At 44.6% G+C, this 16,846-nt stretch overlaps 1 protein-coding gene and 1 pseudogene across 1 annotated transcript in view; one reads left to right on the forward strand and one right to left on the reverse strand.

The window, feature by feature from the left end:
- Positions 1 to 1,826, reverse strand: part of LOC112129374 (coiled-coil domain-containing protein 144A) — a 99,111-nt gene extending 97,285 nt beyond the window's left edge. The window contains exon 1 of the mRNA XM_024233341.2: positions 1,362 to 1,826. Coding sequence (XP_024089109.2) covers positions 1,362 to 1,612 — 251 coding nt within the window. The 5' untranslated portion in view covers positions 1,613 to 1,826. The remainder of the gene's footprint in view (positions 1 to 1,361) is intronic.
- Positions 1,827 to 4,225: 2,399 nt separating this feature from the next.
- LOC100449060 (ras-related protein Rab-31-like) lies at positions 4,226 to 4,798 on the forward strand (annotated as a pseudogene).
- Positions 4,799 to 16,846: the final 12,048 nt, after the last annotated feature.

Below are 16,846 nucleotides of genomic sequence, written 5' to 3' on the forward strand. Positions count from 1 at the left end.
ATGTATGTGTGTTATATGTATGTAGTGTAAATATTTTGCAAGTAGGTTGTCTTTTTTTCTTATTTACAGAGTGTTTTAAGTTTTATTTTGCTAAATCAACCTGCAGAATGCTTGCTTGTGAAGTTCTTAAGAAGGTCTTTGTCAACATAAAAATGTATGTGTATAAAAAGGCATGTGTGTCTTCTTCTGGTACTTTCCTTATTTTGTATACTTAAAATGTTTGATCTATATTTCATCAGGAACTTATTTTTGTGACATAAAAATCTAGTTCGTTTTCTCCAAACAGCAGGCATTTCGTTTATGAAAAATTCACCCTTCCTACTAATCTAAAATGTCAACATTATCAAGTTCTAAATTCTTACATATATTTGGGCAATTCTAGATCTTTTATTCTGTTTCATTCATTTATCTGTCTTTTCAGCTGTTAATGAACAACTTGTGGAAATTAATAGCACATTTTGATATATAGAAAGGCCAGTCTTTCTCACCTCATTACAAAAAACATTTTCATGTCATCATAATAGTAAAACACAGACAACAAGTTTAATTTTAAAATGTTAAAACTTTGATATTTTTAACTGGTTTATGTAAAGTTGATAGACAAAGAGCTCACATCTTAAGAAAAACGAATCTTCCTACTCAAGAACAGGAACGACTTCCCACTTCAAAGTTTCCTTCTAAGGTTCCTCAGTAAAGAACGTATTTACGTAGATGCACATTTATATAAAAATAAATATTAGATATAATCTGAACAATTTTTAGCCCAGAAGTTGAAATGTCATGGGAATTATTGCTCTCCTTATACACCTGTCTATAGCGTATATAACATTATGTTGGCCAGGCGCAGTGGCTCATGCCTGTAATCCCAGCACTCTGGGAGGCCTAGGCGGATGGATCATCTGAAGTCAGGAGTTCGAGACAAGCCTGGCCAACACGGTGAAACTCCGTCTCTACTAAAAATACAAAAATCAGCCGGGAGTGGTAGCGTGCACCTACAATCCCAGCTGCTCAGGAGGCTCAGGCAGGAGAATTGCTGGAACCCGGGAGGCAGAGGCGGCAGTAAGCCAAGATCGCGCCACTGCACTCCAGCCTGGGCAAAAAGAGCGAAACTACGTCTCATAAAAACAAAAAAATATATGTTTTGAAATGTGTCCATTCAAGATAAAGTGCTGTATAGATTTAATTAACCCCTCCAAGGTTTCCCCAGGTCCGGTGCTGTGGAGCCTGCAGAGGCAGGAAAGCCAGGACCCCGGGGTCAGGAGGGTTCGCTCCCCACCCCGCATCACCCCGCCAAAAAGGGGGCGCTTCTCCCACACACTGGCCTCCTCCTAGTCCCTGCCCCCAGGCCCAGCTCCTGTCACCTTTTCTTCTTGTCTCTCTCATCCAAGTCAGCGTTCCCGCGCGAAAGGATGCGCTCCACCTTGGAGACTTCACCCCGGCTGGCAGCTCTGTGGAGCTTGCCGAGGTGTTTCTCTCGGATATTGTACCTGCACTGGGTGAAGGGGCTGTCATCGTGCTCAGCGACATCGTCTCCCCTGCAACACCACCAGCAGGTGAAGGAGCCAGAGGGCCCCTGGCCCTTCTGGCCCCCAAAGCCAGAGCTCCTCTTCATGGTGGAGGCTATCAGAGACACCTCAGCACCAGTCCGCCTATCACAGCCTCAGGGGCCCAATAAGACCAAGCCACTCTGGTCAGCCACCACCTCCAACTAGGAAACTTCGCGGTTTCCAAAGTCAGAGCCAGTAACAAGCGAAGCCAACCAGCCAAGCTGCGCCAAGAGAAGCCGGTAAGCCCGACCGCGCATGCGCACCTCTGACAGCTCGGTCACTGCGCGTGCGCACAACCGACAGGTGGCCAACGGTTCTCAGCGCGCATGTGAGTGGCTCACGTGTCAGAAACATCGATGACAGCTTGTCACCAGCCCTGCGTTCCCGCCCCACGTCAGTGAGAGTTGGCAGAGTTTTCAGGACATTCCCCGGAAGGGGAAGGCATCCTGAAGTTCCAGCTACTCTAGCCCCAGTCACGTGTGAAGACGGCATTCCCACGTGGGAACACAGGACTGAGGCTAGAGCTGCTAGAGAACCTTGGGATGCTGAAGGCCTCGCCCGGGTAAACCCCCATGACGACACTCTCTGGCGGGCAGAGCTCCTTGCAAATCGCGGCTGCAGCTCGGGTGCCAGCGAAGGCTGCTGAGCTCAGAACCGAGGACGTCAGAGTAGGCAGCGCACCACTCACCGCCCAGCCAGCAGACCCTCCCAGCGCAGCTTCTGGTGCCTGCCTGCGCCCGCTCCCCTGGCTTGTGCCCAGAGCCACCTGGATGGAGCCCAGCGGCTGGTTCCGCCCCTACGCAGCCACTGCCGCCAAAGTCCGGCCTGGCCGCCTTGGTTGAAACTGACCCCGAGGCCCGCGCTGCTGGAGGAAAGACAGTCAGAGGAGATGCTGTGTTGCATTCATCTGTGTCATATTAGAGGCTTTCCTCAGCTGTCTGGAGATCCTGCGCGGTCTGCTCTATTTAAAAAGTCAGGACACTACCACACTGATTGGAGGCTCAATCCCCTGATGCTTAGCAACTGTGAACTTTACCAGAGATCAATCATGGGGCATTCCCTTAAAAAAATCCAGTATTTGTACAGTATCTCTGGGGAAATGACCACGAAGAGAGACCTAAAAAACATTTCTATAAACCTCTGCCCATACATAGAGTACAGACCTGGCAGTTGGCATCCTGGAAGTTGAGCATGAGAAGAAAACTAGGCACAGTGGCTCAGGCCCATAATCCCTGCACTGTGGGAGGCCAAGGCAGGAGGATCGCTTGAGCTCAGGAGTTCGAGACCAGCCTGGGCAACATGGAGGAACCCTGTCTCTACAAAAATTAGCCGGGTGTGATGGCAGGCACCTGTAGTCCCAGCTTCTCAGGAGGCTGAGCCACGAGAATCATTTGAACCCGGGAGGCGGAGGTTGCAGTGAGCCAAGATGGCACCACTGCACTCCAGCCTGGGTGACAGGATGAGACCTTGTCTAACAAAAAAGAAAAAAAAGAAAGAAAGGAAAAGAAGAAAGAGAAGAAAACTAGGAGCCATTCACATAACCCCGTTTTCAGTACAGCACTCCAGTGGCCTACTATGCCTAGTGTCTGCCAGGCCAGAGACCCTCTTTTTTTTTTTTTTTTTTTTTTTTTTGAGATGGAGTTGTGCTCTTGTTGCCCAGGCTAGAGTGCAGTGGCTAGACCTCAGCTCACTGCAACCTCTGCCACCCACGTTCAAGCGATTCTCCTGCCTCAGCCTGCCGATTAGCTGGGATTACAGGCGTCTACCACCACACCCAGCTAATTTTTTGTATTTTTAGTAGAGACGGGGTTTCATCATGTTGGCCAGGCTGGTCTGGAACTCCTGACCTTAGGTGATCCACCCCCTCCTCGGCCTCCCAAAGTGTTGGGATTACAGGCCTGAGCCACCATGCCCTGCCAATTTTCTGCTTTTTCAAATCTCGCCTTTACCTCTACTTCCAGAAGTACCTGAAAGTGCCAATTCCTGCACCAGGCACTTCCCAGCAGAGAAAACTGACTCCTAAGCCAGCAGTAGGGAGAATCAGTTCCCACTTGTCCATGCGCTTTTCAACTTCCAAATTTTGCATATTTTATTTCCTTTCTCTTTCTTTTTTTTTTTTTGAGTTTACATATTCTTTTAATCTTCTTACTTTTCGTTACTCTCAAAGCTTCGCTAACATGCTATGTGATGCATACATTGAATCAGCCATCTCTACCTAGAACTAAAGCTGACTTTCAATCCCCAAAGAAATCCCAGTCCTAAGTTAACAAGAAGAAACACAGAAAACCCTACTCCCCTTTTAGTCTAATGAGACAAACCAAATGTCCTCCCTATGGAACTATGAAACAGGAAAGTTCCCACGATCTTGCAATCCAGGCTGTAGTGGATTATAACAGCTATTGTTTGGGACTGCCCAGTGCCTCTCCTTTTGGTGCACCTGATGCAGACATAACCAGTCATAGCATCTCATTACCTGGGGCAGAGGGATTCATATGCTTCAACCACGACCAATCAGAGTCCTTCCCTGGGATAAATATGTGGCTGTTGGAAAAAGCAACTGCAGTAGAAAAAGGGCTTTGAAGATGAAAAGTTGGGCAGCATCAGCGAGGGCCCAGGCGGGAGATGCTGATGGGGCTGGGAGGATGCTGCTGAGCCCCTGCCAGCCTGACAGCCAGCACATGATGGCAATAGAGGAGCTCAAAGTGTGCCTTCTCAGGGACACTGGGGTTGGGAAATCAAGCATTGTGTATCGATTTGCCCGGGATCACTTTGACTGCAACATAAGCCCTACCATTGAGGTATCTTTTGTGACCAAAACTGCACCTTGTAGAAATGACCTTCACAAGTTCCTCATCTGGGACACTGCTGGCCAGGAACGGTTTCATTCATTGCCTCATGTGCTATGGAGGATCGGCTGCAGCTGATACAGTGCATGATGTTACCCAAACAGGATTCATTTCATACCTTGAAGAAGTGGCATAAAGAGCTGAAAGAACATGGTCCAGAAAACATTGTAATGACTATTACTGAAACAAGTGCCATCTTTCAGATATTAGGGAGTTTCCCCTGAAGGATGCTGAGGAATATGCTGAATCCATGGGTGCCATCATGGTTGAGACAAGGGCAAAAAATGCTACTAATATCAAGGTATCAGCCACCAGATCTCATCCTTGGACCCCCACAAAAATGGAAACAGTGGAGCAATCAAACTTGGGAAGCAAACCATGCAAGCCAGCCACAGATGCTGTTGACCCAAGGGCAGCTGTCCCTGGCACTTGAAGAAGCCAGACCCCATGCCCTGAGTGCCACTGAAAGACCCCATGCTCGGTGGCCTGGCACCTCACTTTCAGAAGACCGAGTGAGCTGGCTTTACATCCTGGAAGACCTACAGAGTGGGGCAGGAAATGTCCCTAAAACAGATTTTAGAAAACTCTGGAAAAACCCACCACACCACCACAAAATGGCCATTAGTATGTGAAATGCACATGGGAGGGATGATACTTATTAGGTAATAAGTGTAGTTACATTTTTGCTAAAAACGTTTAAAAATTCTTGGATTTGTATAAAAGCCTACTGCCTTATGATGGTATGGGATTCTACAGTGGTGTTCCACTAGGATTTCCTGTGCTATCTATCCAAATTTCAGTAACTTCTTCAGTGCCATTGCCTTTGTTACCTAACCAACCTTCACTGAAAGGCAGATTTAATTCGGGAGGTTACTTTTTAGCTAGCTTTGGAAGTAAGCCTTTATTTATTACTTTTCTGAAGGAAATCAGAGAAGTGTCAATGAACCATCACTCAGACTGAGACTTGAGCTATTATAGAACCTGGGAAATATGTATTAGAAACTGTTGTCTACACCTCTTTTAATTGGTGAACATTTTTCTAAGTTGTGGTCATATATAAACAAAAAAACAAATCAGACTAAATCACTGCCTATAATTTTGGGATTGGGAGGCCTAGTTCCTCAAAAAGCGAAACGGAATTAACGTATGATAATTACCATAACAGCTGCATTCACAATAGCCAAAAAGGGAAAATAATCCAAATGTCCATCAACAGATGAATGGATAAACAAAGTGGTCCATGCATACAATGCAATATTCAAATATAAAAAGCCATGAAGCACTGCTGCATGCTGCAACTTGAATGAGCCTTGAAAATATTATGCTAAGAGATCGACCAAGAAGTAAAAGACCATATATTGTATGATTCCATTTCTATTACATGTCCAGAAGAGGCAAATCCAAAGATGCATAAAGTAGATTAGCCATTGCCAGAGCCGGAAGAAGAACGGATGGAGAGAGAGTAACTGCAAGGGACACAGATTACTTTTGCGGGTGAGGGACATGTTCTGGGGTTAGATCATGCTGATAGTGGTACGACTTTGAGAATATATTAAAAACCACTGAACTGTACACTTTAAAGATTAAATTTTATGATGTATAAATTATATTGCAACACAAAGAAAATAAAGGCAGACTCCGTGTGGCAGGAAGTGGTTAACCTACTTGACGGATTTATTTTCTCATCATCTTAAATATAAACAGTGGGGAGGGCCGAGTGCTAGCGGGCCTGGGGGAGTCGGCAGGGCTGGGTCCCCCCTGTTCTCAGAGCCGCCCCAGCCTGCGCCCGAGGCCTGATTACAGAAGGAAATGTGGCCCTTTCGTGCCTGTATCTGGGGCGGGGAGCTTCTGTCTAGGGAGGGAGGCAAACGGCCTCGGGCATGCCCCCACCTCCAGGGACCAGGGAAATGAGGGCGAGGGCCCCACATGCCCTGACGGAGATGCTGCTGAGCCTCGGGAGGATGATCTGAAAGAAGCTAGGATCAGGATGATGGCACTTGTGATGACTCAGAACAAAGGCACCACACCCCGGGGCGGGAGACCGGCAAGTCACCCACGACCACACTCAGGTTCAAAACGCAGTTCTGAAAGAGCAAGAAAGTTCAGAAAGTCCATTGCTACGGCCAGGAAGTAGAAACCATAGAGACCCCAGGCTCAAAGATTGGTGGTTCCAGACCCCTCGAGCCTTCACGTGTGACTACGGGATGAGTGCGGGGTAAGCAGACACTAGGCTGGACAACAGCCACCAGTGTCCTGAGGTCTGAGCCTTTGCTGCACGGTCACCTAGGGAGCGACGTCGGCCAGGAGTGCGGGAAGAAGTTTCCTGTGAAGGCAGTGGAGAAAGCTGAGAAATGCCACACAGCGGACAAGCCGTTTATGAAATGTGCACAAAAGCTTTCACCACAGAGGCCCACCTGAAAGAACGCCTTAAAATCCACTTAGGGGCCGGGCGTGATGGCTCATGTCTGTAATCCCAGCACTTTGGGAGGCTAAGGTGGGTGGATCATTTGAGGTCAGGAGTTCGAGACCAGGCTGGTGAAACCCCGTCTCTACTAAAAATATAAAAAGTAGCCAGGCATAGTGGTGCAAGTCTGAAATACCAGCTACTTGGGAGGCTAAGGCAGGAGAATCACTTGAGCCCAGGAGGTGGAGGTTGCAGTGAGAAGAGATCCTGCCACTGCACTTCAGCCTGGGTGACAGAGCGAGACTCCGTCTCAAAACATACACAGGGCTGGGTGTGGTGTGTCACACCTATGATCACAGCACTTTGGGAGGCCGAAGCAGGCGGATCACGAGGTCAGGAAATCGAGACCAGCCTGACCAACGTGGAGAAACCCTATCTCTACTAAAAATACAAAAATTAGCCAGGCGTGGTGGTGGGTGCCTGTAATCCCAGCTACTCGGGAGGCTGAGGCAGGAGAATCGTTTGAACCCAGGAGGCAGAGGTTGCAGTGAGCCGAGATTGCGCCACTGCACTCCAGCCTGGGTGACAGAGGGAGACTCCATCTCAAAAAAATAAAGATACACACACACACACACACACAACGCACACACACTGGATGTAAGCCCTACAGTTGTGAGCTGCGTGGAAAATTATTTATTCGTGCCCCAGACTTAAAGCACTGTCAGAGAGTTCACAGTAACAAAAGAGTTTGCATGCCACATGAGTGACAAAGCCTTCAAACCCAAGTCCCACCTCAAGATCACGAAAGAGGACACAGAAGGGAAATGCCTTGCGTGTGGCTCCTGCACTGAGGCATTTATTTGCCAAGGCGTCTGCTCCATAAAGGCATGAGAACCATGTGCACAGTAGGATGCAGGTTACCCACAGTGCCATCCAGCGGGGGACCCAGCTGCTGCAGGTGGCATCGATGGCGGAAGCAGAGCAGCAGCTGGAAACACAGCCTGAAGCCAGGGGTGAGGGACAGGGACACTGCCTGGGAAGTAGAGACAGAGATGACATAGATCATAATGAATGGGTGCCAGTTACCCATTTCTGTGGAAGTGTATGGAGCAAGGTACTCAGTCGACTTCAGGCAGTGCTTAGATATTTGTAAGACTTTCCAAGGAAATGATGTTCCTCAGTTCTGACCACGCCGTTTCACTGCCTTGTCTGGTGATTTTGAGAACTCCTGTGTCCAGTTCAGAGGCCAGAGACTTCTATCCCATCTTTAATTGCACTACACTCACCACACTGGCAAGTGCCCTGCACAGAGTACTAAATGAATTTTCTAATCATCACAATTCTGTGATTTATGGTCAAAAGATCAGGTTTAGTAACTTAATAATTAAGTTCTTCAGATAGATGCAGAAAATATTCGTGGGTGACCAAGAACATTGTGCAAATATCAAACCAAGTTCTAGAAATGCAGAATGGTGTTAGATTTATGTTTGGTTTATTAATTTTACATTACAGTTTTTCACTGTTTTGTGGACAAATCATGGGTTTTTTTTGCTGAAGTGTTTCTTCATCCATTTTGGTTGCCCTGTACCTACCCCAGAAGCTGAAGTCACACGGACCGAAGGCTGAGCAAACCCATGATGGTGGTAATCTTGGGGCTGAGCTCTCAAGTTCCTATGACTGGGGGCAATGCTGTGCCACACCAGCTAAGATTTGTGGAGTGGTGCAGTGGTGAGGAGAAAAGGCTGTCAGAGGCAAGGCTTTACGTGTGTAACAATTCCAAGGTTTCCTAGATTAAAATCATTCTAATTGATTTTGAAATTGGATTTTTATTTAGAATTTAAATCAGAACAAGAACAGATATGTTTCTTTAGATACATTTGTATAACTTCACAGAATGTCATCAAGATTTTGGGGTCTCTGGGGCACATGATTTATCCATAAAGGAGATGCAATATGCTTATTGATTTCATTTAAAATCTGTTAAGTGTGTAAAAAAATAAACAATGCTGTAATCACAAATAAAATATCTATTTAATAAAGCATGCCGTATTTAGCAACATCTTAAAGTAGGTAGCTCAAGGTTAACTATATAGACCTGAAAATTATTAAAATGTTACTTTTGAAATATTTTCAGTATCAATTTTTCATAAATTTCATCTGGCTTCCAATAACTGTCCACATTAGGAAGGTGTTACGAGCTAATTATGTCTCTCACAAAATTCATAGATTGAAGTTATGTTGAAGCCTTAACCCATGTGCCTTAAAATATGACTGTATTTCGAAACAGGTCTTGTATATTAAAAGTAAAATGAGGTCTTATGGGTGGGCCCTAATCCAATGTGACTGGCATCCTTATAAGAGATTAGGACACAAACAGGCACAGAGTAGAGACCTTGTGAAGGCACATGGAGAAGACGACCATCTACAAGCTAGACACATGCATATTGGTACTCAGGTGATACCACAGGGGACCCTCTGCAGGTTTCTGGTGCTGTCTGTGCATCTCCCTCCCTTCCAGTGATCTGCCTTGCAAATTCTGGCTGCCTTGGCCTCTAAACTCTGACTCTGTCTCCCTGACTTAGTGAATTAACCAGGCTTTATTTCCCCTCCCTGTGTTGAGGCCTGGAATTTGCCCTTAGGCACTAAGCTGATGTAATTGTAGAACTTACTTTTTCAGTTTCTCTTCTTAGGTATTACCGTCCTGTGTTGCCTGTTATGTAACATCTGGAAAACCATTGTCTCAGGTATCTTGTCCAGTCTTCTAGGTAAGGCATGGGGGTAAACCTGAGACCTATTACTCCATCTTGGCTAAAAGCTGGTCTTGAATCTTCCAGATTGGAAGCATTTCCAAAGGAAGTGGGGGACTCTATATTAGTAGCCAATTGGTAAGCAGGTCAAATTTCTAAGAGTTTCTCTAGCTCGTTTTTGTTGAAATTTGACTAAAACGGTTGATGTTTGACTGTGGACACATTTGAGAACACTTAGATAAAGGGGAGTCTGGGTGGAATGGATCCAGGACATTAACCCTTTTAGCTGAACACATTCACATCCCAGAATCTCAGACATTTCTGGTTCCATTTGCTTACATCCAAAATTAAGAGTTTTCTGCACTCAGGCCTATTTGTTTGGATGATGTCAAGGGTGGGTGGAAATAAAATCCTCCCTCACTAAGAAGCCTGTACACTTGTGGAGTTCAGCTTCTACTACTTTCAGGCCAGGTGGACTGGCAACTTTCTCATTGAAATAGTGCGAATAATCTTGGTGTGTAGCTTTTTAAAACCCATTTGGAATAAAATTGGAACGATTTAGCAAGCAGTTAAGAACTAATTAAATCTTTGCATTGTTTTCATGGGAAACATAATACATTATAGTTATTTGTGATTTTTTTTTTTTTTAGATGGAGTTTTGCCCTTGTCACCCAGGCTGGATTTCAATGACGCGATCTTGGCTCACTGCAACTTCCACCTCCTGGGTTCAAGTGATCCTCTTGCCACAGCCTCCCTACTAGCTGGGATTATAGGCACCTGCCACCATACCTGGCTAATTTTTTTTTTCTATTATTATTATACTTAAGGTTTTAGGGTACATGTGCGCAATGTGCAGGTTAGTTACATATGTATACATGTGCCATGCTGGTGCACTGCATCCACTAACTCGTCATCTAGCATTAGGTGTATCTCCCAATGCTATCCCTCCCCCCTCCCCCCACCCCACAACAGGCCCCAGAATGTGATGTTCCCCTTCCTGTGTCCATGTGTTCTCATTTTTCAATTCCCACCTGAGAGTGAGAATATGCGGTGTTTGGTTTTCTGTCCTTGCGATAGTTTGCTCAGAATGATGGTTTCCAGCTTCGTCCATGTCCCTACAAAGGACGTGAACTCATCCTTTTTTATGGCTGCATAGTATTCCATGGTATATATGTGCCACATTTTCTTAATCCAGTCTATCATTGTTGGACATTTGGGTTGGTTCCAAGTCTTTGCTATTGTGAATAATGCAGCAATAAACATACGTGTGCATGTGTCTTTATAGCAGCATGATTTATAGTCCTTTGGGTATATACCCAGTAATGGGATGGTTGGGTCAAATGGTATTTCTAGTTCTAGATCCCTGAGGAATCGCCACACTGACTTCCACAAGGGTTGAACTAGTTTACAGTCCCACCAACAGTGTAAAAGTATTCCTATTTCTCCACATCCTCTCCAGCACCTGTTGTTTCCTGACTTTTTAATGATTGCCATTCTAACTGGTGTGAGATGGTATCTCATTGTGGTTTTGATTTGCATTTCTCTGATGGTCAGTGATGGTGAGCATTTTTTCATGTGTTTTTTGGCTGCATAAATGTCTTCTTTTGAGAAGTGTCTGTTCATGTCCTTCACCCACTTTTTGATGGGGTTGTTGGTTTTTTTCTTGTAAATTTCTTTGAGTTCATTGTAGATTCTAGATATTAGCCCTTTGTCAGATGAGTAGGTTGCGAAAATTTTCTCCCATTCTGTAGGTTGCCTGTTCACTCTGATGGTAGTTTCTTTTGCTGTGCAGAAGCTCTTTAGTTTAACTAGATCCCATTTGTCAATTTTGGCTTTTGTTGCCATTGCTTTTGGTGTTTTAGACATGAAGTCCTTGCCCATGCCTATGTCCTGAATGGTAATGCCTCGGTTTTCTTCTAGGGTTTTTATGGTTTTAGGTCTAACGTTTAAGTCTTTAATCCATCTTGAATAAATTTTTGTATAAGGTGTAAGGAAGGGATCCAGTTTCAGCTTTCTCCATATGGCTAGCCAGTTTTCCCAGCACCATTTATTAAATAGGGAATCCTTTCCCCATTTCTTGTTTTTCTCACATTTGTCAAAGATCAGATAGTTGCAGATATGCAACGTTATGTCTGAGGGCTCTGTTCTGTTCCACTGATCTATACCTCTGTTTTGGTACCAGTACCATGCTGTTTTGGTTACTGTAGCCTTGTAGTATAGTTTGAAGTCAGGTAGTGTGATGCCTCCAGCTTTGTTCTTTTGGCTTAGGATTGACTTGGCGATGTGGGCTCTTTTTTGGTTCCATATGAACTTTAAAGTACTTTTTTCCAATTCTGTGAAGAAAGTCATTGGTAGCTTGATGGGGATGGCATTGAATCTGTAAATTACCTTGGGCAGTATGGCCATTTTCACGATATTGATTCTTCCTACCCATGAGCATGGAATGTTCTTCCATTTGTTTGTATCCTCTTTTATTTCCTTGAGAAGTGGTTTGTAGTTCTCCTTGAAGAGGTCCTTCACGTCCCTTGTAAGTTGGATTCCTAGGTATTTTATTCTCTTTGAAGCAATTGTGAATGGGACTTCACTCATGATTTGGCTCTCTGTTTGTCTATTGTTGGTGTATAAGAATGCTTGTGATTTTTGTACATTGATTTTGTATCCTGAGACTTTGCTGAAGTTGCTTATTAGCTTAAGGAGATTTTGGGCTGAGACAATGGGATTTTCTAGATATACAATATGTCATCTGCAAACAGGGACAATTTGACTTTCTCTTTTCCTAATTGAATACCCATTATTTCCTTCTCCTGCCTAATTGCCCTGGCCAGAACTTCCAACACTATGTTGAATAGGAGTGGTGAGAGAGGGCATCCCTGTCTTGTGCCAGTTTTCAAAGGGAATGCTTCCAGTTTTTGCCCACTCAGTATGATATTGGCTGTGGGTTTGTCATAGATAGCTCTTATTATTTTGAGATACGTCCCATCAGTACCTAATTTATTGAGAGTTTTTAGCATGAAATGCTGTTGAATTTTGTCAAAGGCCTTTTCTGCATCTATTGAGATAATCATGTGGTTTTTGTCTTTGGTTCTGTTTATATGCTGGATTACATTTATTGATTTGCATATATTGAACCAGCCTTGCATCCCAGGGATGAAGCCCACTTGATCATGGTGGATAAGCTTTTTGATGTGCTGCTGGATTCTGTTTGCCAGTATTTTATTGAGGATTTTTGCATCAATGTTCATCAAGGATATTGGTCTAAAATTCTCTTTTTTGGTTGTGTCTCTGCCCGGCTTTGGTATCAAGATGATGCTGGCCTCATAAAATGAATTAGGGAGGATTCCCTCTTTTTCTATTGATTGGAATAGTTTCAGAAGGAATGGTACCAGTTCCTCCTTGTACCTCTGGTAGAATTCGGCTGTGAATCCATCTGGTCTTGGACTCTTTTTGGTTGGTAAGCTATTGATTATTGCCACAATTTCAGCTCCTGTTATTGGTCTATTCAGAGATTCAACTTCTTCCTGGTTTAGTCTTGGGAGAGTGTATGTGTCGAGGAATTTATCCATTTCTTCTAGATTTTCTAGTTTATTTGCATAGAGGTGTTTGTAGTATTCTCTGATGGTAGTTTGTATTTCTGTGGGATCAGTGGTGATATCCCTTTATCATTTTTTATTGCATCTATTTGATTCTTCTCACTTTTTTTCTTTATTAGTCTTGCTAGCGGTCTATCAATTTTGTTGATTCTTTCAAAAAACCAGCTCCTGGATTCATTAATTTTTTGAAGGGTCTTTTGTGTCTCTACTTCCTTCAGTTCTGCTCTGATTTTAGTTATTTCTTGCCTTCTGCTAGCTTTTGAATGTGTTTGCTCTTGCTTTTCTAGTTCTTTTAATTGTGATGTTAGGGTGTCAATTTTGGATCTTTCCTGCTTTCTCTTGTGGGCATTTAGTGCTATAAATTTCCTTCTACACACTGCTTTGAATGCATCCCAGAGATTCTGGTATGTTGTGTCTTGGTTCTCATTGGTTTCAAAGAACGTCTTTATTTCTGCCTTCATTTCGTTATGTACCCAGTAGTCATTCAGGAGCAGGTTGTTCAGTTTCCATGTAGTTGAGCAGTTTTGAGTGAGATTCTTAACCCTGAGTTCTAGCTTGATTGCACTGTGATCTGAGAGATAGTTTGTTATAATTTCTGTTCTTTTACATTTGCTGAGGAGAGCTTTACTTCCAAGTATGTGGTCAATTTTGGAATAGGTGTGGTGTGGTGCTGAAAAAAATGTATATTCTGTTGATTTGGGGTGGAGAGTTCTGTAGATGTCTATTAGGTCCACTTGGTGCAGAGCTGAGTTCAATTCCTGGGTATCCTTGTTGACTTTCTGTCTCATTGATCTGTCTAATGTTGACAGTGGGGTGTTAAAGTTTCCCATTATTAATGTGTGGGAGTCTAAGTCTCTTTGTAGGTCACTCAGGACTTGCTTTATGAATCTGGGTGCTCCTGTATTGGGTGCATATATATTTAGGATAGTTAGCTCTTCTTGTTGAATTGATCCCTTTACCATTATGTAATGGCCTTCTTTGTCTCTTTTGATCTTTGTTGGTTTAAAGTCTGTTTTATCCGAGAGTAGGATTGCAACCCCTGCCTTTTTTTGCTTTCCATTTGCTTGGTAGATCTTCCTCCATCCTTTTATTTTGAGCCTATGTGTGTCTCGGCACGTGAGATGGGTTTCCTGAATACAGCACACTGATGGGTCTTGACTCTTTATCCAATTTGCCAGTCAGTGTCTTTTAATTGGAGCATTTAGTCCATTTACATTTAAAGTTAATATTGTTATGTGTGAATTTGATCCTGTCACTATGATGTTAGCTGGTTATTTTGCTCATTCATTGATGCAGTCTCTTCCTAGTCTCAATGGTCTTTACATTTTGGCATGATTTTGCAGCAGCTGGTACCAGTTGTTCCTTTCCATGTTTAGCACTTCCTTCAGGAGCTCTTTTAGGGCAGGCCTGGTGGTGACAAAATCTCTCAGCATTTGCTTGTCTGTAAAGGATTTTATTTCTCCTTCACTTATGAAGCTTAGTTTGGCTGGATATGAAATTCTGGGTTGAAAATTCTTTTCTTTAAGAATGTTGACTATTGGCCCCCACTCTCTTCTGGCTTGTAGAGTTTCTGCCGAGAGATCCGCTGTTAGTCTGATGGGCTTCCCTTTGATGGTAACCCGACCTTTCTCTCTGGCTGCCCTTAACATTTTTTCCTTCATTTCAACTTTGGTGAATCTGACAATTATGTGTCTTGGAGTTGCTCTTCTCAAGGAATATCTTTGTGGCGTTCTCTGTATTTCCTGAATCTGAATGTTGGCCTGCCTTACTAGATTGGGGAAGTTCTCTTGGATAATATCCTGCAGAGTGTTTTCCAACTTGGTTCTATTTTCCCCGTCACTTTCAGGTACACCAATCAGACGTAGATTTGGTCTTTTCACATAGTCCCATACTTCTTGGAGGCTTTGCTCGTTTCTCTTTATTCTTTTTTCTCTAAACTTCCCTTCTTGCTTCATTTCATTCATTTCATCTTCCATCGCTGATACCCTTTCTTCCAGTTGATCGCATCGGCTCCTGAGGCTTCTGCATTCTTCACGTAGTTCTCGAGCCTTGGTTTTCAGCTCCATCAGCTCCTTTAAGCACTTCTCTGTATTGGTTATTCTAGTTATACATTCTTCTAAATTTTTTTCAAAGTTTTCAACTTCTTTGCCTTTGGTTTGAATATCCTCCTGTAGTTCAGAGTAATTTGATCGTCTGAAGCCTTCTTCTCTCAGCTCGTCAGTCATTCTCCATCCAGCTTTGTTCCATTGCTGGTGAGGAACTGCGTTCCTTTGGAGGAGGAAAGGCATTCTGCTTTTTAGAGTTTCCAGTTTTTCTGCTGTTTTTTCCCCATCTTTGTGGTTTTATCTACTTTTGGTCTTTGATGATGGTGATGTACAGATGGGTTTTTTGGTGTGGATGTCCTTTCTGTTTGTTAGTTTTCTTTCTAACAGACAGGACCCTCAGCTGCAGGTCTGTTGGAGTACCCGGCCGTGTGAGGTGTCAGTCTGCCCCTGCTGGGAGTGCCTCCCAGTTAGGCTGCTCAGGGGTCAGGGGTCAGGGGTCAGGGGTCAGGGACCACTTGAGGAGGCAGTCTGCCCATTCTCAGATCTCAAGCTGCCTGCTCGGAGAACCACTGCTCTCTTCAAAGCTGTCAGACAGGGACATTTAAGTCTGCAGAGGTTACTGCTGTCTTTTTGTTTGTCTGTGCCCTGCCCCCAGAGGTGAAGCCTACAGAGGCAGGCAGGCCTCCTTGAGCTGTGGTGGGCTCCACCCATTTCGAGCTTCCAGGCTGCTTTGTTTACCTAAGCAAGCCTGGGCAATGGCGGGCACCCCTCCCCCAGCCTCGCTGCTGCCTTGCAGTTTGATCTCAGACTGCTGTGCTAGCAATCAGCGAGACTCCGTGGGCCTAGGACCCTCTGAGCCAGGTGTGGGATATAATCTCCTGGTGCACCATTTTTTAAGCCCGTCGGAAAAGCACAGTATTCGGGTGGGAGTGACCCGATTTTCCAGGTGCCCTCTGTCACCCCTTTCTTTGACTAGGAAAGGGAACTCCCTGTCCTCTTGCACTTCCCAAGTGAGGCAATGCCTCGCCCTTCTTCGGCTCACACACGGTGCGCACACCCACTGACCTGCACCCACTGTCTGGCACTCCCTAGTGAGATGAACCCGGTACCTCAGATGGAAATGCAGAAATCACCCGTCTTCTGCGTCGCTCACGCTGGGAGCTGTAGACCAGAGCTGTTCCTATTCGGCCATCTTGGCTCAGCAAAACTAATTTTTGTATTTTTACTAGAGACAGGGTTTCACCATGTTGGCCAGTCTGGTCTCGACCTCCTGATCTTAGGTGATCCACCTGCCTTGGCCTCCCAAAGTACTGGGATTATAGGCATAAGCCACCTTGCCCGGTCTGTGATTTTTTTTTTTAAGAGACAGGGCTTCACTCTGTCACCCAGGCTGGAGTGCAGTGGTACAATCATAGCTCACTGCAGCCTCTAACTCCTGGGTTCTAGCAATCCTCCTACTTCTACCTCCTGAGTAGCTGGAACCACAGATGCATGCCACCATGCCTTCCTAATTTTTAAAATTTTTTAGAGATGTGGTCTTGCTGTGTTGCCCTGGCTGGTCTCAAACTCCTAGCCCCAAGCATTCTTCCCACCTCAGCCTCCCAAAGTGCTGGGATTACAGGCATCCAGCCTAAAATAAATTTTTAAGAAGCAGCTTACAACTTCCA

This window comes from Pongo abelii, chromosome 18 (genome assembly GCF_028885655.2).
Source record: "Pongo abelii isolate AG06213 chromosome 18, NHGRI_mPonAbe1-v2.0_pri, whole genome shotgun sequence".
Taxonomy (NCBI): domain Eukaryota; kingdom Metazoa; phylum Chordata; class Mammalia; order Primates; family Hominidae; genus Pongo; species Pongo abelii.